Raw genomic sequence first — 24770 nt, forward strand, 5'->3', positions numbered from 1 at the left:
ACAAATAAATTGTTTCCTTTAAGAAGATGAAAGGAGAAAAAACAGTCATCGTGTAGCAAAAAATAAAAATAAAGGAGCCATGGATTAGTCGAAGCCATGGGCAATTTTGAACAGATGTTTTTCTGTGCTGTCTTGGGTTGAAACAAAATGAATATCCGCCCAGTAAGCCCGGTTTTTACACTAGTTTCTCAAGATTGTATCTGACTTATTATATGTTATGTCAGGAACTGCTGCTATACTCACTGCTTTTCCTGAAGAGCTAACATTCAAGTCAACAAAAGAATCTTCCAGATCCGCCACACAGTATGTTCACCCCAACAGAGTAACCAGAGACATTGACACAAGTATTTTAGTTATCATATTTTACTTAAATGTGGTATTTTTTTAAAGATTCATTTTTTGAAACTTCAACTATTCCATGTGTATCAGCCATCAAGGGGTCTCTTTAAGCTCTACCAAGCTATCAGGCCAGCCTCATGAGGCTCTCATACAGGGCCACGATATGACCTTCATGGGCCCCTTTTTTTGTAAAAATAAAAAATAGTAAAAAGCATATGGTACAATTGCATTGGTGTAAAAATAAATACATCAATATTACATATCAAAACATCACTTTCACCTTAAAGTATTTTTTCTTCTGATTTAAAAAAATGCATTTTCATGGGCCCTCAAAAGGAATGTGGGCCCAAGGCACTTTATGTTTGTATCTAACAAATAAGTCAGCTCTGTGGTCATGGCTCCCACTTGACACAAGTGTGCCCGAGACAGGAACGTAGCTCCTTATCAGGGGAGCATCAGGCATTTTTCTTCCTTGGAGTAGTCCCTATGACCATCCATGAAGCTTGAAGCAGTCCACGCAGCTACTGAGGAGCTGCTTGGACTGGTTTCAAGGTGACAGCTCAGGAGTGAGAGAGCTAGATTCACATGGGATGAATACACAAGTCCCCTGCCTTAAAAACCTCATATCCCGTAAGGAGCTAATTTCTCTGTAAGAACTCCACAGACATAGCTTCCAGCACTCCTCCAAGGGACATGTCCAATTATTATTCAAGAATCATTATACTCAGAGAAGCCCAAAGCTCTGGCTTTCTATCAAATTTTTATAGTTCTTCCAGTTTAATGCAGTTTACCAACCAGGGGTCATTTTTGTCATAAGCAATCTTGCCTGGCTGCATAGTTTGACATTCTTCCTTTATCAGGTTTCCAGGGAAACAGAGATAAAAAGTTAACCAAAGGTTAAATTCTTATGCAGAAGGGAAAAGGGTTTAATAATCTTTTACCTACAACCTGCAGCTTGCCAGTTGTTAAGGAAATATTTACATTAATGTTCCAATCAAAACTTAACAATGTGTCTATGGCAGAGACCATCCTGTGTATTCCCAAAACTCCATTGCCTTTTCTTCTGGAGCAAACAGTTAGACTGCTTTTTCCAGGTTCCTTTGTAGAATTGTGACTAGTTATGGCCAATGAAATGTGGTGGAAGTGATACATATCACTTTAGGGCTGGACCCATAAAGTCTCTGGAAATCCTTGATACTCTCTCTCTCATTCATCATCTGCTGATGAGAGGTAAAGTCTTCAGTGTAGGATTCTAATGCTCTAGGGAATGGTGTAGCACAGTGGTGCCCAACCTTTTTGTCACCAAGGACCTGTTTCGTGAAAGGCACCAGGTGGTGCAGGGTGGGGGGGGTGTGGCTTCAGGATGATTCAAGTACATTGCATTTATTATGCACTTTATTTCTATTATTACATTGTGATATATAATGAAATAATTATATAACTCACCATAATACAGAATCAGTGGGAGAGGTGAGCTTGTTTTCCTGAAACTAGACAGTCCTGTCTGTGGGTGATGGGAGACTGAGACAGTGACAGGCCATCAGACATTAGATTTGCATAAGGAGCACGCAACCTAGAACCCTCACATGCGCAGTTCACAATAGGGTTTGTGATCCTAGGAGAATCTAATGCCATCACTGATCTGACAGGAGGCGGAACTCAGGCGGTAATGCAAGTGATGGGAAGCAATTGTAAATACTGATGAAGCTTCACTCATTCACCCACTGCTCACCTCCTACTGTGTGGCCCGGTTCCTAACAGGCCACAAACCAGTAGCGGTCCATGGCCTGGAGTTGGGGATCCCTGGTATAGCAGGAACCTGGGTCTCTGAATGATTGGGCAGGGCACAGATCTCCTATTGCCAACCCACACTGGATGTGATATAAGCAATAAATAAATGATCAGCAAGAAAAGGAAAGAACAAATTTGTCTGAGTTTTTAATGCCTCTCCCAATCTTCCAAAAAGGTGAACTGGCAGAGAGTGTTTGATTAGGAAAACTAAAGTACTATGGTTTACCCTCTTAATATGGAGACAAATTATATGGCTAATCTCTGCTCTGGCCCTTCCTAGCATGCGAGAGAATCTTTGAGTAGGGTACCAGAGAAACCACATCTGTCTCCACTATCACCACCTTCTCCTTTGCTGAGAAGTGAGTCATTCCTGGCTGAGTAGAAAATTTCATGAAAGTCAGAGGGTTCCCATCTAAGAAGTCATTGCCAAGCAGTTCATTCTAACCAGATTTCAGCGACATGATTTAGGGCACAAAATGGTCCAAACTAAGAGGCTGAGAGACAGAAACCAAAGGTTCTCCTCGTTAGAAACTTAACTGGAAATTTTTTTTATTAAGAAGGCACAAGTAGTTTCGTGCCTGAGAAAGTCTTTACCAAATTGTGCTCTCTGAATACACAATGTAATCCAGTTGTTCTTAGTTCTTTCAGTAGAAAATTTAGAGGGTTTTTTTTTCCCCATATTCCCATTCAAGTAGGAAAACCTATCAACTTCTCTATGAATTAATATTTACATCATTTAGTATGCTTTTGGTTACAATTAAAAATAGATAAATAAAAAAGTTCTAAAAAGCTTAAACAAGAAAGATAATTTTTTTTTCTGCCTTTCTAGCCCCTGATTCTTGCCCCTCTCCTTTTTTCCCATTTTATGTCTTTTTTAAAAATCTTAATGCTTTTAGATAAAATATTAAACCAGAGTGTCCCTCTCATCCTCTACTACACTGTTTTAGTGGAATAAATGTATTTTAGAATAAATTTTTATAATGTTCATTATCTCATCTTTTCTGTTAATATCTGTACCTGTTTTTGTCAGTGTTCAAGATTTGTCGTGTTTTGTTTGTAGACTTAATCAGCTTCTGTTACTATTATAGCATTATGCATACTGACAGTTTACTAAATAAAATGCCACTTTGAGCTTGAAAAAAAAGAAAGGTAATTTATTAAATCCTATGACTTAAAAGTCTAGAGGAGGGGCAGCTTCAAGTGGTGAGAGGCCATCGTCAGGGTGATGGTGGCAGGAATTGCAAATAAACAGGAGAAGCAAGTTCCTGCCTGTTCTTCCTGCCTTCCGGTCTCCCTCTAGTGCCCCCTATCGGCAGAGTCTAACGGACCTAGCTGGCAAAGCACAGAAGTGGTTTTCAGAGTCTCAGCCCAGCATCACAGAACTGAGTCTAGAAGAGGGTTTGGAATTGAGAGACAATAGCTTGATAACTATCACATTTTCGTAGAAAATGTTATTTCAAAATTGTTGTTATATGAAAAGATAATCAGAGAGAATGCAATAAAAAAATGTAAGAAATGAATATCAAAGAGGTAGGTCAGGCAATTAATAAAAGCATTTATGTTCTTTTCCTGGATTATGTGATGTGTTTGCTGTTACTTTTCTGTATTTTAAATCATGGTTTCTTTTCTCCTGCTAAATAAATGTTCACCTACATACCTTAAAAAAATAAAAAACAAAAAAGATTTCTAACATTTCCAGTGTAGCACAGAACAATCACAAAGTCTCAAGAATGAAGAGGTTAAGAAAACAGCACTTCTAAAATCTCTGCTCACTACCCCCAAGGAGAACCCAGCTCAGCGAGCATTTTCTCCTGGATGTTTCATTCCCCAAAATTTAGTCGAAAGTGGAGCAAGGGAAAGAGAGAGAGTGATCCTAGTGTCCCTACTTTCCCCAATCCCTCCATAACTCCTGCTTTCCCCTGTCTCCCAGTCTACACTGGGGTCACAGGACCCCTGAGAACAAATCCTATCACCCCAGGTGCACTGTGCCTTGCACAGAGGAGGTACAGAGTATAGTGTTTTCGCTTAATTACAGAGCCACCTTTGTGCTGTGTATGATCTCTTTTTCAGAATCACTACTCTTCCTTTTTGTACAGTACATCTTATGCAGAATGATAATCTTTTTTTTTTTTTTTATGGGTTAAGGGGTTGCATTAGTCCGTTCTCATGCTGCTAATAAAGACATTCCCGAGACTGAGTAATTTATAAAGAAAAGAGGTTTAATTGACTCACAGTTCCACAGGGTTGGGGAAGCCTCAGGAAACTTACAATCATGGCAGAAGGGGAAGCAAATATGCTCTTCTTCGCAGCGGCATCAAGGAGAAGTGCTGAGCAAAAGTGGGGAAAGCTGCTTGTAAAACCATCGGATCTCATAAGAACTTTCCCACTGTCATGAGAACAGCATGAGTGTAACCGCCCCCATGACTAAACTACCTCCCACCAGGTCCCTCCCCCTACATGTGGGGATTATGGGAGCCATAATTCAAGATGAGATTTGGGTAGGGACGCAGCCAAACCATATCGGGGTATATTTTCTTCTCTCTTAAATATGACAGCCTATGTGTATTTCTCTGTGATTCTGCTAATGAGTTTTAATAGACTAATAAACAACTGTAAGCTTCTGGAAGGAGGAAATGTCCTTTTATATCTTTATATTCCCTTCATGCTTTCTATCAGAATTTCATTCAGTTACAAGTAACAGAGATCTGAAAAACAGTGGCTTAAAAATACAAGGTTTTATAGTGACATATAAAGTAGGTACTAATTTGGCCTGTCCATGTTATGGTGATAGTGGCTCTGTAAGTCATCACTTACCAAAGTTTCTCCACCTCTCTGCTTCACCATCTCTAAGGAATGCCCTGTCTTCCAAGATGGCTGCTGGAGCTCCAGGCTTCACTTCTACATTCCAGCCAGCAGGGCAGAGGAAAGGAGAAAAGCATATCCTTCCATTTTAAAAAGGAGACTTCTGAAATTCTCACATTACTCTATTTACATCTCATTGCCCAGACCTTAATTATGTGGTTATACTCAGCTGCAAGGAAGGCTGGAGACTGTAGTCTTTTAGCCAGCTGGTAATGTTCATGGCTGAAGATTGAAGTCTATTACCAAGGAAGAGGTCAATTATTGTTTGATGATAGTGCTGTTAAGGTATCAGATTATTGGCCAAAGGACTTCTTGTGGAGGAGCTTTAAAGAGATTGAAGTTTAAGCGAGTCAATGTCCAGAAAGGCTAAGGTGATAGAAGAGCATTCAAAACAGTTTACTCAGGGAAGAGTATTTGCAGGATTCAGAGGCCACTCCATGGCCCTTTTTTCACATTTAAAATAATATTTATTAAATTATCTTACGATTCTGGAAGTAGACCTCTTAATTTTGGAAAATCTGGAAAAATAAAATAAATGTCTCCTACTTCCTGAACCTAGAAATAACCCTAAATAACATTTTGGTGTGCTTTACCCCAATCTCCTTTTCATGCATAAATAATTTATTAATTTTTAACAATTGAGATCATTCTTGCTGTTTGTAGTGGTGCTTTAAACTGTGCTGTAAATAAATAAATAAATAAATAAATAAACAATACAATGAAAAGTCTTCCTCTCACCTTTCTCCCTTGCTTGGTCTGCCACCCCATAATCATTGCTGCTGATAGTTACTATGTTTCACACCAGAGCTTATTTTTGCATATTTCAGCAATTTAAACTTCCATATTCCCCCTGCCACTTTTTACACAAATGCTAACCCGTCATACACAGTATTCCTCACCTTGCTTTTTTCATTCACACACTATCCTGTACCTTGTTTCTGCCACACAAGCACAGAGCTTTCTTATTCTCTTTCACGGCATTCCTCCCTGTGGATGCACCCCATTTATTAAACAGCTCCCTACTGATGGCACTTGGGTGGTTTCTAATCTTGGTACTACAAACAATAAACAGCCTTTTTGGATCTCATTTGCATACATGAGCATATGCAAAGAATAAATGACTAGGAGTGTGATTGCTGTGTCGAATGCATCTGTGATATTGATAGGTATTACCGAATTGCTCTCTGCATTGATTGTAACAATTAACCCTCCCACCAGCAATGTATAAGAGAGCCTGTTACCCCATGGCCTCATCAAAAGAGTGTATTTTCAAACTTTTGGAGTTTCAATAGTCTGATTAAAAAAAAAATCCATCTTGGCATAGCTTTAATTGCAATTTCTTTATGAGCAAGGTGGAGCCGTAGTTTTCAAAATATTCCTGTCTGACCGGTGTTTCTGTTCATTGCCTTGCCCTTCATGGTCATGTAACCATGAGATCTCTGGACAAACAATGGTCTGTTTGACTAATAAACACGAAAAGGTTGGTATCCCCAAGTGAGAAGATGCTAGTTTTCCCTGCATCTTATCCCTGGGAAAGATGCCAGATATATTCCTGCTGAATGGTTATTTATGATTTTGATGGTTTATACCTTGCTTTATTTCTAAGCTATTTTAAATAAGAAAATTGGAAAGGGAAAATTTGAGTAAAAAAAAATGACTGGAAGAAAAGCAAGATGAAGCCAGGAATGAGGTCAGTACACTAAATATCCTTGACAGTTGCTACAGACAAGTCACATATTTGGCCAGTCAAAGAGAGAAAGAGTTTAATACCGGATATGCCTCAACTGTGCCCTGTTAGAAACTGGCTTTACTGAAGCTATAATAGATCACAGAGTACACTGAGGGAAGATATTCCTTCCTCCTTTGCCCTTCATGCCCCAGACTTCGTGCCATATCTGACTGGAGGATTGGGAGGAAGGTGGTCCACCAAGTGGGAAATGAAAATGGGAAGAACTTGGTAGCCAGAACTAAGGAAAGAGGTGGTGAAAAACAGCTCAGAAACTGCAGGGTCAATAAGGCAGCTGGCTCCCAATATAACCTAAACATGGATGGGTTATTCAGGTTACAGAAAAGGAAGGCATTTAGCAGCATTTATCAAACTGTAGAAGTTGTTGCAAACTAACATCTCCCTAATTCTCCTGAAATTCTTATGATACCGTGTAGTCTGCTCTCTGACCTTTGTCAGATTCATTTATGTCGTCTTAGCTTCTTTTCCTGGCCAAGTCACACTTGGGAGTTGAGCTCTGTATAAGGAAGAGGGATTGCTTTAAGCTTGGTTATGGACAGCACATTGTAAATAACATTGGAGTTCCTAGCAGAGGAAAGCATAATGCGAAGAATGTTCAGGAAAAACTGGAGACCATCTTCATGTCTTCATGTCTGTATCAAACGACAGTACTTTGTTTCTCAGTATACATAAAATTGTCACTTTAAACAGAAAAATTAGTCGTAGTATGATTGTAGCTCTAGTAAGACATATTTGCTTGTAGAAGGGAGAATGAGAAGCAGAAAAGCATGCTAAAGCATTGGGGTGAAAGTTTATTTAAAAGCCCAATGTTGTTATATTGTCTTTTCTCTGACATACACACACACACACACACACACACACACACACATCATAGCCATTGCTCAGTATCAAAATAAACTTGCTTTGCTTTCTTCATTGCAGATAAAGCTGTCCTCTCTCCAGACAAACCAAACAATCCCTTTACTCACAGTATTTTGTCTTTCCAGGCGTCTTATAAGCCATTGTTGAAGCAAGTTGTGGAGGAAATATTTCATCCCGAGAGGCCAGATTCCGTTGACATTGAACACATGTCTTCAGGCCTCACTGATCTCCTTAAAACTGGATTTAGCATGTTCATGAAGGTAAAGTAACCATGGAGAGGTGATCCTGAGTGTAGAAATGTTCTCTTTGCTGGGCATGAAAATGCTGGCACCCTGTTAACCCTAGCAAGCACCATACAGATAACATTTGGTATTTTGGCTCTTCTAAAATCAAGGGCAATCTTTATCTTTTGATTATAAGCAGCCTGATCTGTTGGCCTCATACAGCTTCTTCTGACCTGAGCACTGTGGTCTTTTCTGGTCAGCACATGCGGTCTAAGGTGGAGGACACAAGCTCTCTGGGACAGCACTACTGAAAACTCTCCTCCTTGCAGCCTATGTTTTCACTTAAAATGAATCCACATAGCACACACCGGTCTTAGTGACAGCCCTTTGCTCTTAATTCTAGAACTGATTATGTAGGATAATGAGTGGCTCTGCTCAGTCCTATGGCTAGCATCACCTCAAAACCCACTTGGAAATGACTTTTGGACTGGCAGACTCCTAGGTGACAAGTGCCAGAATTTATCTGGCTGATATCTGGGGTGGGTCAAAATAACTGAACAACCCTTGAAGTGGGGATGAAAGGAGGAAAAAGTACACAAATGTGATCTATTTTTAACCTACTGTAGAGTTTCTAAATCTAAAAAGATTTCAATAAGATAACAGGCTGACCTCTCAGTCCATGCCAGGATTTCACTTATAATAACTCTTGGAAGTAACAGAATGTTTTGCCAGCATCAAAGCATCTTTAAAATCATGAATTAATCTACCTAAGAGATCTGGCCTTTCAGAGCTCAATAAATGCATATTCCAGGAAAACTGTTCCACTCCAAAACCCAGAGGACAGACGCCAGGCAATCAGACTCTAAACCAAGCAGTAAACCTGCTGGAGCGGACCTGCAGGTCTCCTTCCTGCTGTTCCCAATTTTCAGCAACTTCTGTTGCAGTGCCTGGTTGGTGCATTTTCCTTCTATATTTTTTAATAAAGCAGTGTAGTCAGCTTCTTCAAAGTGTTTAGGGACTTCTGAGTTGGTATAAGTAGGCCCAGAATTGGTCAGTGTTTCCCTATCCTGAGTAGCCCTTCATGGTGGCTAGTTGGTACAGAAACTTCCAGACTAGACACGGTTTCCAACCTTTTCCACTTGAGCATTCTTTTCCTTCATTCACAGGTGTGGCTTTACCCTGAAGAGAGACTAAAATAACAAGTGTGGACTTTCAGAGCCTGGTTAGTAAGGTCTGAGGATGGCCCAATTGCCAATGTGCCCTCTCCCAGACAGGCTGCTGTGTCTGTGGTGCAGTCAGACCCTGTACAGGGGGGTCTGGCCAAGGGTATGAATGAAGGCTGCACCCCACCTGCACTTGGGGAGTTGCAGTGTAGGTGACAGGAGGCCCTAACTCTGCTCTTTGTCCAAAGATGTTCCATAGAAATAACTGTTTCTTAGCCAAAGGGATCTTTGATCAAATATGTTCCAGAAACACTGGCTTAAACAACAAATTTTATTGTTTCTTTGTAGTCCAACGTCACAGTGCCTTTAATACACTAATGGACTTTACAATCCTTCCTGAGGAGAATATGGAATATATTATAGAACATAGTCGCATTGTGTAAGGAATATCCACCTGCATTTTCTGTCACTGTTTGATGAAACAAGAGTGTCACTTGTTGTTGTTGTTGTTGATCATGTTTATTTTGGAGTTTATGTTTTACCATCATTCTCAGCAAACTATCACAAGGACAAAAAACTAAACACCACATGTTCTCACTCATAGGTGGGAATTGAACAATGAGAACTCATGGACACAGGAAGGGGAACATCACACACCAGGGCCTGTCATGGGGTGGGGGGAGAGGGGAGGGACAGCATTAGGAGATATACCTAATGTTAAATGACGAGTTAATGGGTGCAGCACACCAACATGGCACATGGATACATATGTAACAAACCTGCATGTTGTACACATGTACCCTAAAACTTAAGGTGTAATAATAATTAAAAAAAAAACAAAAAATGGATCAAGAGCATGAGGAGCAGAAAATATTTTCATGGGCACTTTTGGAAGATACAGTCTGTACCCCACCTAAATATGTTTGGCTGTCTACCTGGGCAAGGCAGTGTTTGGCTAATCCTAGGAGTTTTCCCTCCAATCTAGAGGATGGAAAAATCACTCATGCTCCTATGCTGCTTTCAAAATAAGTGAGCCCAGAAAGGCTTTGTTAGTGAAAGGCCTGTTTGCTATTCTTCCATAATGTTTTTTAACAATATAACATTTAAAAAAATACTTCCGGATAAGAAACTGAGCTAGGGAACTTTCCTCTCCCAAGTTTGCTCCATCAAGTCCCATAAAGTAAGCCAGATGAGCTGGGGAGAAGAGCAGGTATACCCACTAGGTCATTTTTACAGCAGTTCTGAGAAAGTGTTTGAAGTAACTTGATGTACTTCTCGACCAGAGGATAGACTTGCGCTTAGCCACACAGAACTGTCAGCTTCAAAGGGCAGTGTATGAAGCCCACTAGCGAGTGGCTCTAGCAAACTAGGGAGAAACACCTTTGGCAGAACCTGACATTCTTCAGACAGGCTTTTCTCTAAAATCCTTGTGCATGGAATACCTTGAGCTCCTTAGAGGAAAGCTTGATAATGATCTAATAAATAAATCAAAACATACCTTACCCCTCTCCCTACAACATTAATTTAATTTAAAACTATCATGTCTAATAGGCAGCACTTTTAAAGTGCATTTCTGGAATTTGTGGTTTGGATCTCAGTCTCCTGAAAATAATTTATTTTCTATCTACTCCATATGTTTGGACCTCAGCTTGTTTTGACTACAGGACATGATTTGTCAAGATGTTTTCTCTGCTAAAATTGACATGAGAAGGGTGGGTTTTATCTAATGAAACTGCATGAGGCCCTTTTACCTCCTTTTATGTGTGCTTTTTAAGAAGTTCTTTTTTTGTTCTTTCATTTCTTATGTGGCCATGCTTAATTGGAAAAAAATTTTAAAACTATGAAAAAGACTCTCAGAAAGCCCAGTGCTTACCTCTGGGTCTCTTATTTGAGTGGATATGAGTCCCCCATTGCCTTAAGTAGCAACAAAAAGAGGACCACAGGGAAAACTAGAGCAACTGCTCAGGTAGGCTTTGAAAAGCTGCTGGTGGTGAGGGGGTAAGAGTTAAAAGTCTTTCCATTGGAAGTAAGATGCCAACAAATCACAATAACTTAAAGAAAGGAAAATTTATTACGAGGCCCTTGGGATGTCCTGGGGAACCCAAGGGCAGCAATGAGAGAGGCCTCAGTAAGGATTGAGACTAAGAACTGGAAAGCCATCAGGAAACCAGGCAGTTCTGTGAGACCCATTCTGCCCTGCATGAGAACAGTGCCCTGCATTTTGTAGATGCTCAATAAATAGTATAAATAAATGGTTGAGTAGCTATGCCAGAGCTTTGACTGAACCTTATCTATCTTAGGTCAAGCCTGAATTCCCAGGGAAGGGCCTCTAGTTGGCCCACCCTGGGTCAGGGGGCCATTCCAGGACCAATCAACTGTGGCTGAAGGATAGGGTCACATTGTAACTGCATGGGTGCTAGGAGCCTCTCCTATGACCATGTGGGCAGGGGAGATTGTTGGCTTGTGGATTGGACAGATACCTGCAGAGGAATATACAGCAGGGGTAAAGGATGCTTTGGAATGCAGAGCAAAAATGATGGGCTGTCAGTAAAGACTGATGTCAGGTCCTTGGATGGTGAGAGCTGAACATGCCTTGGAGGTCATCTAGTCCCGTTCCACATTGTTCATATAAGAAAAACAAGACAGGGTGCAGCAGTGCTCCTGTAATTCCAGCTGCTGTGGAGGCTGAGGCAGTAGGAGCGCTTGAGCCCAGGAGTTTGAAAGTAGCTTGGGCAACATAGCAAGATGAAAAAAAAAAAGAAAGAAAGAGAGAGAGAGAGAGAAGGAAGGAAGGAAGGAAGGAGAGAGAAGGAAGGAAGAAAAGAAAGAAAAAGAAAGAAAGAAAGAAAGGAAGAAAGAAAGAAAAAAAGAAAGAAAGAAAAAAAAGAAAGAAAGAGAAAGGAAGGGAAGGAAAGGAAAGGAAAGGAAGGAAAAGAAAGAGAGAGGAGAGGAGAGAAGAAAAAGCAAGATTCAGAGGGTTGAACTATTGGATTAGGTCCATTGGACTTAAGGGCATTTCTGACAAGAGGAAAATATCTCAGTGTTCACGTTTGTTGATTAAATGAGTACAAGTCCTGGAATTCCTCTTTGCAACACTATTTGAAACCATTGTTTATATTTTTCTTTTTCTTAGTCATACTCTATGCTATGAAATAGGGTTCAATAGTTGCTTAACATTAGCTAAACATGATCCATAAGTTCAAGTGAGATAGATTTTGGTATGAACTGTAAAGCAAAAACACAAACTTGATTTTGGCAGTCTGTGTATTCCATCTGACAGTGTGCAATGATTGAGAGGCTCTTTTGTATGCTAGTCATTGCTGAGGGTAAAGAAGATATAGAGACAAACCAGGTTCCCTACCTGCCAAAGCACAGCTATATCATGTAGCTTACAGTTTGTTAAGGAGATGGATAAGAAAATTGAGGATTGCGGAGAGGAGAGATAAGTGGTGTGGTGGACAGGATGTGAGGGCACAGAGTAGTAGCTCAGTCAGGGCGTCAGAGAAAGCTTCCCAGGGGAGTTGGATTTTGCCAGACCAGCAGGAGTTAGGAACTCCAAAGTAATGAAATGCCATCATACATTGAGGTGAGTACAGGCAGTTCCAAATGGCTGGAGCTAAGGGTGACCTGCAGGGAGTAGAAGAATATGAAGACAGAGATAAGCAGAAACTGGATCCCAGAGGGCTGGAATTTTGACATTTGACCAGAAACACTGAAGTGCCATTGGATGTTTGCTAGGAATATATAACCAGTTTACATTTTATGAAGTTCACCCTGGCAGCAGTGCACAAGACAGAGACAAGAGCTGACTGGCTTGGGGAGGGAAGGTGAGAAGATGAAAGTCTAAGGTCAAGTAGGGTCAAGGGGACGAGGGGGCAGAGATGAAGCCTGGTGGATTCCACAGGACGGGGATTGACAGGATGCAGCCGTAAATGAGTGGAGGCTGTCTAGGGCCATTTGCTTAGTTTGGAGTGACTGGATGGACAGTGTTAACATTGTTTCTGTTGGGAAGCAGAACTGGAAAAGAAGAAAACTTGCACTTTAGACTTGTTGAATTTAGGAGCCTGAGAGACAGCCTTATAGCTCAGCAGAGCCTGGGCCAGTGGTAGCAGTCTGGGGACACTGGCATGTGTGAGGCATTGAACTATGGACAGGGACAGGGCCACCAAGGGAGGATGTTTGGGAGAAGATCAGGGACCAGAGGCCAGAGCAGTCAGGAACACAGCTTGTCGTGGAGCAAGTTGAGCAAGAGGAGCCCTCCAAGGAGGGAGAGAAGCTAAGAGGGCTTAGAAAGTGGAGGGCAGGGGGGAAGTTTCAGGAAAAAGGAAGTCATCAACTGCAGCAAATGAGGCAGAGAGGTCAAGCTGAACAGCCGACGGGCTCTAGCAGCATGGAAACCTTTTGCAATGGGATTAAGTGTAAGTAAAAGTAAGTCCCACAAGGCTCTGGTGATTGGCTGATGTTTCTAAAGAACTAGAAATACAGAGTTTTAAGAGATGAATGCTAATAAAAATGCTTTTCATTTGAAGAATTTGTTGAGAAAAGGTGGTATGTGGAATGAAAGGTAGAACGGTTACAGCTCTGCAGCGAGATGAACTTTGATTTCAACCTCAGCCCTACAGCTTATAGTTCAGCTGCTTTGGACAAGTTATTTCACCTTGTTAAGCCTCTGTGTCTCCGTGTGAAATGGGGCTTCTGCCTGCTTCATAGATTCTAAGGCTTGCATAAAGTGATGCTTGTCACTTACCCTCCCCGACCTGATTTTCCTCCATAGCACTCACCACCTTCCTTACTTACCCACTGACTTACTGATTTTATTGACTGTCACTCTCCCTCCACTAAAATATAAGCTCTGTGACAGCAGGGGTTCTTTTCTCTTTGGTTCACTGATGAATCTCTGATGCTTAGAATGGTGTCTGGCCCCACAGTAGTTGGTCAATAAATATTTGTTGAATGGATGAATAGGTGAATGAAACATGAGACGTGAACTGTTCAGAGGGAGTGGCAGTGCTGTTACTAATTCTCGGTGGGAGAAAAGCCATTACCAAGGGCCAACTTCAGTGTCAACCTGAGTGCTTCCTAGGCTTAGTACCTCTTAAGGCCAAAGCTCCTATTGAACTGTCTTCCTTCTACAAGGCCCTGCCCATAGTTGGAGAATGACCTGCCCCTTGCCTGTTGTAGGGACAAATGAGTCACAAATAAAGAGAAAGTGAGTGGAGGAGCATGACGTGGAGGAGGAATCAGGATCCCAGACTCTTAGAGGGCGCCTAGAAACTGGAAGCAGCAGCAGAAACCCTTCTTTTGACAACCCCAGTGATAGACAACCCCAGCTCTTTGATAACACATCAAAGAGCTCTCTCAGGGGCACACACCTCAAAAGGGGTCTCTGCAGCCTCTGCTGCAAAGGCTGGGATGGAATGGTGGAAGGAAACTGTCTTCTCTCACCAGAACTGATGTCTTAAAATCACAGCCAGCAAAGATTTAGAAAATGAAAGAAAGAACAGTGACTCGGACTTGCTTTATTAATCTGTGCATTTGCAATTGCAGTAGTTATGCTTCAGTCTTTCATCTTCAAAGTTTCTTATACCATGAACTAACATGCAAACAGGACTCAGTCATGTATGGCTGATTATAAGGAATGTGTTATTCTGATGGAAAAGACTGAAAAGACTCCACTTCCCAACAGTCTGTTGACTTGAACGGCTCCACAAGAAAAGTCTGGTATCAAAACATGAATCTAAACAGAAACCAAAATAGCAAACACCAGCATGCATTAATTGGACCCATTTATTTGTACCAAAACCAACATTCCCCCACTCCTTAGCCCCAGGGTATTGTTCTTTGTTGTTGCAGTTTGTTTCTTTTTTTCCCTTTTCATCTGTCAATACATCCTTCCAAGATTCTCCCAATGTACTTTGGATTCCAGACTCTCTTATAGAAAGCATATGTCTTTGGGAACATATTGCACCACGTTCAAGTTCTGGAGCCAATTTATTTCTGTCCCAGGATTAACTGAGAAACAATTGTTTGTAGGGCTGGAAGGAAGGTCTGGGTTACTTACTCAGCCAGAAGAACTATGCATAAAGCAAAGGGAGAGTTTCTAAGAAAAGAAGGGCCTTTCCTGTTAACCTGTGGATATGATTCATTCCTTCATATAACTATTTCATTCATGCAACACTTACGGAAAGCTTACCAGGTGCTAAGTACTAAGCACAAACAGGCCAAAACCCACTGGTGTGGTCCACACCGTGTCTATAGGTTACAGGTGTTTCTTACTGATATGGAAAATCCCCAAGTTGTATGGTTGAGTAAGTATAAGGTAGAGTGTTAGAGTTCAAGATGATGATTACCTGTGGGGAGGTAGTGACAGGAGTAGGTTATGAGAGGGTCTCTTCAGGGTGGTGGTTTTCTGTTTCTTGGTCTGGGTACTGGTTACACTGATTTACTTTAAAATTAATGGAGCAGCACACTGGTGATATGCATACACTCAGTAAATTATCATATGTTTAACAGGTGTTCCAAAAAACAAATACCAGTGTTCAGGTATGGCACAAGCCACTGCGAATGGCTCCAGCAAATAATGTGTGTGGAGGAGATGAAAATAGAGTCATAAACCAGAGCCACGTTGTAAAAGCCTTATATGCTGAACTACAGAGTTCAAACTTTATCCTAAGAGCTATGAGACTCTGTGCAGATAATCTGAGCGTGTGGTGGAGCTGAGAGGTGTTTTCAGAGTGCGACCTCTGGCGTTTTGCTCCTGGATCCATTACTGTGCATGAACCTCAATCTCTGCATTTGCAAAATACACTAATAATTGTGTTTGCTTTCTAAGGATATTTTGAGAATTAAATAAGATAATACACAAAAATAGTACAATGTTTGCTATATTCAATAATAAATATTTGTATTTTAGAAAACATACTTGGGAGAAATGAGGAGAATGGATGGGGTATGGCCAAACTGCAGATGGGGAGACAAACCAGAAGGCTATAGCAGTGATCTAATGTGGAAGTAATCAAGGAGATGTTGATAACCTTAAGTAGGTAGAATGAATAGAACTTCATCTGGGAGATGAAAGAAACAGCAAAGTCTAACATGTCTCTCATGTGCCTGGCTCAGGTGACTGTAAAGGTGGTGATGCTGTTAGAAATTCAAGAGAAGGAAGAGTTTTGGGGAAAAGATCATGGATCACATTTGAAACCTGTTGAGTTCGGAAATCCTGGGAGGTGTCGTCTGCAGGAGCTGGGTGGTGATGTCCACAGGAGCTCAATAGAGATGACTGAGCAAAAGGCATAGGTTTGAGAGGTACATAAAAGATATTGAAGGCACTTGAGAAGATGAGGTCCTTCAGGGATGTTGCATTGAGTGCAAAGGGCAAGGAGCCAAGGATGGAGCCATAAGTAACAACATTTAAATGGGCAGACCAAGAAAGGGAACCTATTAAGAAATCTGAGAAGAAATAATTAGAAGGGTAGAAGGAATTACCTAGAGAAAGTGCTCTCATGGTACCTAAGAAGGGTGTCATCAGCTGTGACAGATGCTATAGAAATGTCAGGTTAGATGATGACAAAGGAGTGTCCATTGATTCCTACAATATGATAGCCATTGCGGACTCCCGTGAGAGCAATTCCAGGGTACAGTAGGACAAAAGCAGCGTTGCTATGGTGTCTGGTATGCAGATTGGAAGAAAGCAGTTGACAAATTGGTCAGGGGGAAACAGGTGCAGAGCAGGATGCGGACTTGAGTCTTCTTCTTTTCTTTTTTTTTGAGACAGAGTCTTGCTCTGTCCCTCAGGCTAGGGTGCAGTGGCGCGATCTCGGCTCACTGCAAGCTCCGCCTCCCGGGTTCATGCCATTCTCCTGCCTCAGCCTCCGGAGTAACTGGGACTACAGGCACCCGCCACCACACCTGGCTAATTTTTTGTATTTCTAGTAGAGACGGGGTTTCACCGTGTTAGCCGGGATGGTCTCAATCTCCTGACCTTGTGATCCACCCGCCTTGGCCTCCCAAAGTGCTAGGATTACAGGCGTGAGCCACCGTGCCCGGCCGACTTGAGTCTTTTTCTAAAGAGTGTTTTGAAACTTTTTCCAGTATTCACCACCACCTATTTTGAGGTCATTAGATAGTCCCCCAGTCCTCTCTCTTCTCTCTGTCCTTCCTTTCCTCCTGCCTGCCTGCCTTTGCATGCTGAATTTCCTCTTCAGAAGCCAAGGAATAACTTACGTAACTTGGAACACTTAATGCATCACCCTTTAAAGTGCTTTTAGAATAAGATGTTGAGACGTGGGTATAATCAGGCAAGGGAGCCAGAGAGTTCAGAGAAAGGAGTTGGGGGGGTGGTAAGAGAAAGGGCTTCCTCTTGCCCTGCTCCTCCCCCAGGCACTCCTCGGGACTACCTGTGACCTACAGATGCGTTGTGTTGGGCAAGAACACTTACTACCTTCATTCCCCCTCTCCTTGCTGGAGGTGAAGCCTGTTGCCCACCTTCTAGCTTTGGTGGCCACACAGGCAGCTGGCAGACTTTTTCCTGCAAGGACTCCATGCATGCTGCATTCTGGCTGGGCCTCCCTGTCCCACTCCACCCTTCTGGTGACTGATTTTCTCTGGAACTTGACTCACACTATTTCTCCTGCCCACTACTCATCAAACCAACTGTGGCTTCCAGATTCAGCTCAAAACATACTGTCTTCAGGAATCCCTTCTTTTCCCCTCAGTGTCTCCATCACTGAGTCTAGTTATTGGTCATTTTGCATTTCCTGAGTGGTTGCTTTGAGTTATTCTCATTTTAGTGTATAAGAATATTTTTGCCTCATTGATGAAATCATAAGGAATCAGGAGGAATTCTCCACAGCATCTAGTGTAGGTTCCATGCAGCATGGACCCTCAGCTCAGGCTAGCTTGAAGAAGTTAAGGGCTGTAAGTCTGTACTGTACTGTAAGCACCTTGAGGGTGGGCCCTGTTCTCTTTCATCTTTGTACACCCTCTGCGTCCACCTACCTAAAGCTTTAACTATTTATTAATTCCACTAACATTTATTGAGCACCTATTATGTAGAAGAAATTGTACTAGGTAAGCTGGGAATAGCATAAACCAAGAGGATGAGGCTCTTGCCTCATGGAGTTTATGTTCCAGTAGAGAAGATGACCAATAAGTAAACAAATAAATAAACAAACAAATAGAGTAACCACAGGCTGTGGTAGATGCTTTGAAGGAAATAAACAGAGCCATGCAACAAAGAAGGGGGCACATTTATGCTGAGACCTGAAGATTAACAAGGAAGAAAGAAGTTGTCCCTCAGCCTTCTCTTGTTTTTAATAGCTCCTGCTCCTTTAACTTTTCTTTCAATGAAATCTTTATTGAAAGAGACATAATAAGGTGCTGTGTTATACATTTTCCTTGTCAATGATTTCACAGACCACTGGGACATCTGGTAGCTAAGAAGTCATCATCTCTCTAAGGGCTATTTATCACACCTGCATAATGGAGGTAGTGACGTAGGATTTTTCTCACCCACTTTGCCAACCAGGGACCTCCACAGCCAGCAATGCCCCACTCCCAGGCCTTGCTAGGCCCCGGGCCTGCCACAGGAGATGCCTCACCTACTTGGCCCACTGGGCCATACCTGGCTTGTGCACTGGCTTAGCCCGTGGCTAGGCAGGCATGCCCCAGCTCACCCATGTTATAGCTCATACCCGCATTCAGCGGTTCCCGAGTTCTTGTCCCATGCCCAGGAAGAAAGAGGTCATGCTGACAATTGAAAAGTGAGCAGGGTGGAGAAGAATTTTATTGAGCAACAGAACAGCTCTCAGCAGAGAGGGGATGCAAGGGTGGTCCCCCAACTGAAGTCATGTGGTTTTTCTCTGTGTGTGGCTGAGTCCGGGGCTTTTATGGGCTCAGAATGGGGAGTGTATGCTGATTGGTTTGCAAGTATGCAAAAAAAGGCTAAAGCAAAGTCACTGCTCAAAGATGGACATGACAGTGTAAAAAAACAATTAGGGAAGGGTAGGTATATGTAAAATAGATGAAGGGTAGGGATCAATCAGAGGAAGACACACCAAATGGGAAGGCAGGTTCTCAATCCGGTCCATGGATTTACCTGGGACTTGTAGGTAGGCTTTAAACTGTCATCAGGTTTCACCAGGGACCCACCCCTATCTGCCTAGGATTTGTCTGCCTCCTGCCACTATCAGTAGTAGTCCTGAGGTTTCTACAGAGGGACAATGAAGATGGTACCCAGCTGCATTGTGCCTGCATCACTGCCATCCATCTAATACTGCTCGTGTTTTGTTTTGCAGGTGAGCCGGCCTCATCCTAGTGACTACCCCATCCTGATCCTCTTTGTGGTAGGTGGGGTCACAGTCTCTGAAGTGAAAATGGTCAAAGAGCTTGTGGCATCGTTGAAGCCAGGAACCCAGGTACTGAGTCCTCCATGATTTGAACAAGAGCTCAGAGGTAGGGGTGTGAAGGGTGGGTGAGGGCCCTCCACCTCCGGGTCCCAGTGCCCCTCTCCTAGCCTGCCTGCCCATCACCTTCTTGGCTTTGTTACCTCCCTCCTGCTGCTGCCTGTGTCACAATATCTTCCTTCAGCCAGAACCAGCCCTACATGCCCTGGAGTTCCTTTGTTCCCAGTGGTGGAGGACTGGGTCATTTTGATAAAGTCTATCACGACAGGTTAAATGCTATGACACCAAGCAAATGAGCCCTAAATGGAAACTCTGTTCTTTGCAAAATAATCTGGGGCAGGGTGGAGTCCAGTGGGGTGAAGGGAGGAAGGAGAGCTCTTCTTTTCTAGCTCTGGGCTTCTGGGGCTAAGGTACTGTTATCCCTATTCTTGATTCCTTAGGGGCCTATATTCTCTGGAGTCCAATCAGTGTTGAATCACTCAGGAGTTTTCACTGCTTTCTAGGCTCCAGATATGGAGGGATAACTCCAGGAACCACCTCCCAACTGTGGCAATTAGAGTGTGGGGCCAGAGGAGTGTGGGAGGGATCACTATCCAGACAATGACTAGTGTTGTAGCTTTCTTCTCTGTACCTCCTGCCAGGCCCCATCCCATCCCCTAAACAAGAAAACTGGCTCTGTGGCCCAGTGGTGAAGAACATAGACCTTTCTATTTTATGGGCCCAAGTTCCAGTCCTGCCTCTGCCTTTGACTAATCAGGTGATCTGGGAGGGAAAAGCCCTCAGTTTCCTCATTTAGGAAATGCGCCAGGGTGGCTGTGAATCTTAAATCAGAAGAGGCTTGAGAATATTCTTCTTAGCACTGTGCCTGGCTCAGGATGCTCAGTCAATGATGGCTGCAGTTACTCTCAGCCGTTTTTGAGCAGTCACCACACTGCTGTGCTGGAGGGTTTGAGGCTCACAGCATGACACAGCAGGAGCCCAAGGAGAGAGAAGAGGAGAACCCCTGCCTCTGGAAGTTCTCCTGTGACTGGGGATGCACAGCCTGTTAAATCGGTAAGATGTAAAACCCTTGCCTTAGTGTGTTCCCCAAAACAGCCCCTGAGCCAGGGATGAGAGAGCAGGTAGTTTACTTGGCAGATGATCCCAAGAAGCAGAAGTGAAGAACTTAGAAAAAAAAAGACAGTGAAGAAGAAAAGCCACAAAATGACACACTGCCAAGCTGGGTATGCTCTGGGCGCGGTCCTCTGGGGGCCCCTGAGGAGCTGGTGTTACATGGCTCAGAATTGTCATGCCAGAGGTCGGAGAGCCTGCGATGTCTTCCCTTCCACTCTCATCCTCCCAGGTTGAGACTTGACTCTGGGGGTGTTATCTTCCCAGTGCTCTGGGGTTACAGCTTTGTGCCACCTCCTACCTCCACCCACTACTGTACATATCTACACAGCCAGCTCCAGGAGCTGCATCCTTCCCATTTGTGACATCCTACCTGTTGCTCCAGGCTCTTTCCACATCTCTACCCACATCCACCATCTATACTGGGCAATGCAGCTCTGGACTTCTCCCTGACTACTTCATATTTGCTGGCCCAGTCTCCTCAATCAAATACAAATTCCTTGAGGACAAAGGCTGGGGCTTTCCAGGCCTGAGCACATGGCAGTGGCTCAGTAACCCTTGTAGTTTGAGGGGTTTATTGACTCCAAGAGAACTGGCCTGGTAGGAGCAGTCTGTGTTGTTGGAGTGGCTGAGCTACCAGGTTAAGCCAAGAAGGTCTTGTCCCTGCTGGTCTCCAGACACCCAACTGAGGAATGGTACCTGGGCACCTAGAGAGCTACAGCAGACTCTTGAGCAGGGGAGTGGCCAGTTTTTGACTATGACCATTCTTCTGTTACTATCACCTGTTATAGTCATAGCTGGTGAGATTTCTGATAAATTTGTAAATTCTGCTTCATTTAACACCCTCCCTGCCAGCAGTGATAAGGTTCTGTGTAATGAATGATTGCCTTTTTGAGCAAGACCTCTTTTTTTTTTTCATCAGAAACCACACTTCTTGTTGCCCCTAACATGGTGAATCAAATTCTTAGCTCTTCAGAACAGTGATGCATTGTAATAGCCTGACAGACATGTTAATCCCTACTCTAAAAGAATAAAATGCAGACGTTTTCAAAGTCCTGTGACCTGAGTTTGACAACAGAGCCCCAGAATCTACAGTGACTTTGCTGCAATCTGACCCTGTGCTCAGTCATCTGCAGAGAGAGCTTCTCAAAGGATTTTGAGCTTAAGGATCAGCCTTGACTGCTACTTGCTCTTTATGCAAAAAGCTCCCCTGAAGAGTTAGCAGGCCCTAGGAAGATTCCTCAGGCAGCAGGGGAAACAGAAAAGGCATTCTTTATCATGAAGTCCTTCATCTCCACATTTTTGAAAGGAGGTGAATTACCTGGATGTTTGCAGAGTGACACCTGCTGTGGCGGGTCTCACTTTCTTAGACCTTGACGGACACACAGCTGCCCTGGCCCTACAGCAAACTCTGCTGATCTGAGACAGGACCAGCTTCCTGCTTTTTAGAGTGCAGTGGAAATCACGCCTTGCTGCCCTAGCAATACACGAAGTGGCATGCGTGCTAGTTCCCTTGTCTGCTCAGACTCAGACTTCTGTTCGAGAACACATGTGACCCAATTGAAGGGGATAGGTTCTACGGAATCTATACCCAATAGACTGTCTAAGACCTTTGGGCAAGCAAGGGAGTAACCCTCACTTGATCATTGATGTAAACAGCAATAATAGACATAGCTAGTGCTTCCATTCTGGCTTTACTATCCAGCCTTTACTTGACCATCTCCCAGGATGAGGATTTGTCCCCTTCCACTGCAGCCTATTTGAGGTTTGGAGGGTATATTAGTCAGGGTTCTCTAGAGGGACAAAACTAATAGGATAAATGTAGATATAAAGGGGAGTTTATTAAGGACTATTGACTCACACAGGCACAAGGTGAAGTCTCACAATAGGCCGTCTGCAAGCTAAGGAGCAAGGAAGCCAGTCTGAGTCCAAAAGCTGAAGAACTTGCAGTCCAATGTTCGAGGACAGGAAGCATCCAGCGTATGAGAAAGATGCAGGCTGGGAGGCTAAGCCAGTCTAGTCTTTCCACGTTCTTCTGCCTGCGTTTATTCTGGCTGTCCTGGCAGCTGATTAGATTATGCCCACCCAGATTGAGGGTAGGTCTGCCTTTCCCAGTCCACTAACTCAAATGTTAATCTCCTTTGGCAACACCTTCACAGACATACCCAGGAACAATACTTTGCATCCTTCAATCTAATCAAGTTGACACTCAATTAACTGTCGAGGAGGGCTTCATTCTTGGTTCTGATATCTCCTCTAGATGAAGCCCAAATCTGCCTCTTTGGCACTGTCACTCATCAGTGCTGGTTCTAGCTCTTGAGCCACATAGAATTTAAAAGAAAATGAGATTCATCCCTCTTCCGCACGACAATTCTGCAGACATAGGAAGATAGCTCCCATGTCCTCCCCCAGGTCTTCTCTTCTCCAAACTGAATATCATCAGTTCCTGTAGCCACCCCACTCTTACCCTGTGAAATGGACCTGAATCCCCTGACGATGTCGCAGCTCTCCTCAACCCCAGTTTGTCTCCCTCTCTCGCACTTGATTGGAACCAAAAGCCAAACCTTGGTGTGGACTGATCAGCTCAGAGAAAATTAGGGTCACCTCCTCCTCCTCTCTACCATGGCCCACAAAGCCCACATGATCTCACCCCTGCCTACGTCTGGGGCTTCTTTTCCTACCACTCTTCTCCTTGCGTATGCCCCTCCAGCCTCAGGACTTTGCATTTTTCAACTATTATATTCTCAGCACCACAGAGTCTGCCACTTAGTGGATATTCATGAATGTTAATTGAATGTCCAATACTGAACATTAGAGACTCTACTTGTGCCATTCCAGTGTAACAGAAAAGCAGCTTTTCTGGAAAAGACCACACAAACCACACCAACCTATTGACTGACACTGACATTATAGACAATTAAAACCACTTTGTCTTTTGTATCTATTGCTATTATTCCAAATCTTCCCTATTCTACTGCTGTGTGGGTGCTCTTTGGATCCACATACAGGAACTTGCAATCATTCCTATTAAGCTGGATTAACTAATGATTCAACAGGCATTTATTGACTGTCTAAAAAGCAAAAACATGATCTGCTCTGTGCCAGGCATTGTCTTTTATGCTAAGGACAGAACAGTGACCAAGCTAGACACATTCCTACTTTCATGAAACTTCCATTCTACTGGGTAGTAACTGACAATAAACATGGAAGCACCAGCTCATGACAAGTGGACAGCAGACATAGATGGGTGCTAGTGTAGAAAAACCAGGAGGAATAGCTTCCTTTAGATAGCACAGACTCCCATGGAGAAGGCTTTGGATCTGAGATTTAAAAAGCATTCAGGGATCAGCTGTTCAAAGGAAATGAATAGAATCCATTCACAGCACCTCCAGAAATGAACTATCTTTCACAAAAAGTGGCAAGAATAGCATGAAACATAGGAAACCAGAAACCACATGCCCACCTGCTAGCCTCTGAAGACTGCTCTGCTCTAAAAGGGACGTTTTCTCCACTCTCCTGCCTGTGGCTGTTGGGAGATGTGCCGATGAGAGAAAATGGATGCATTGGAGAAGGTCCTCTTTCCTGTCTACAGAAAAGGGATCAAGAGGGCAACCTCCTCCATCCCAAACTGCCACAAACACCAAGTGGGAGATTCCAGGTTTCCCCTGCTCTGATCCGCATGTGCCTGACATCAGCCTCTCTCCTCACTCACTTGATGCCTACTGTGGGACTCCATGGCCAGATAGCTCTGGCTGGCTGAACTTTGCAGCTAGATGGTAGCCGAGAGGCTAGCAGAAGCCTGTGATTGTAAGAAGAAAATAACAGGGAGGGAAGCTCTGAGGAAATACAGGGAATGGCCAGCTCAGGAAAAAGAGGAAGGCCAGTGGGAAAGTTGACCCCCATCCACTGCTTTTCATAGCAAGGCACGTGCTTGCCGCACCCACACTTTCCTGTAGTTCTGCATTTATAGAGTTCAATAGTTTTTTTTCCTTTTTTTTTTTTTTTTTTTTGAGACAGTCTCGCTCTGTCGCCCAGGCTGGAGTGCAGTGGCATGATCTCAGCTCATAGCAACCTCCACCTCTCACGTTCAAGTGATTCTCCTTCCTCAGCCTCCCGAGTAGCTGGGATTACAGGCGCCCACCACCACTCCCGGTTAATTTTTTGTATTTTTAGTAGAGACGGGGTTTTACAGTGTTGGCCAGGGTGGTCTTGAACTCCTACCTCGAGTGATCTGCCCGCCTTGCCCTCCCAAAGTGCTGGGATTACAGGA

At 43.3% G+C, this 24770-nt stretch overlaps 1 protein-coding gene across 1 annotated transcript in view; it reads left to right on the top strand.

Moving 5' to 3' along the window:
- Positions 1-24770, top strand: part of SCFD2 (sec1 family domain containing 2) — a 527816-nt gene that overhangs the window by 495616 nt on the left and 7430 nt on the right. The window contains exons 7-8 of the mRNA XM_003268376.4: positions 7726-7860; positions 19283-19402. Coding sequence (XP_003268424.1) covers positions 7726-7860; positions 19283-19402 — 255 coding nt within the window. The remainder of the gene's footprint in view (positions 1-7725; positions 7861-19282; positions 19403-24770) is intronic.

Source organism: Nomascus leucogenys, chromosome 9, assembly GCF_006542625.1.
Source record: "Nomascus leucogenys isolate Asia chromosome 9, Asia_NLE_v1, whole genome shotgun sequence".
NCBI lineage: Eukaryota > Metazoa > Chordata > Mammalia > Primates > Hylobatidae > Nomascus > Nomascus leucogenys.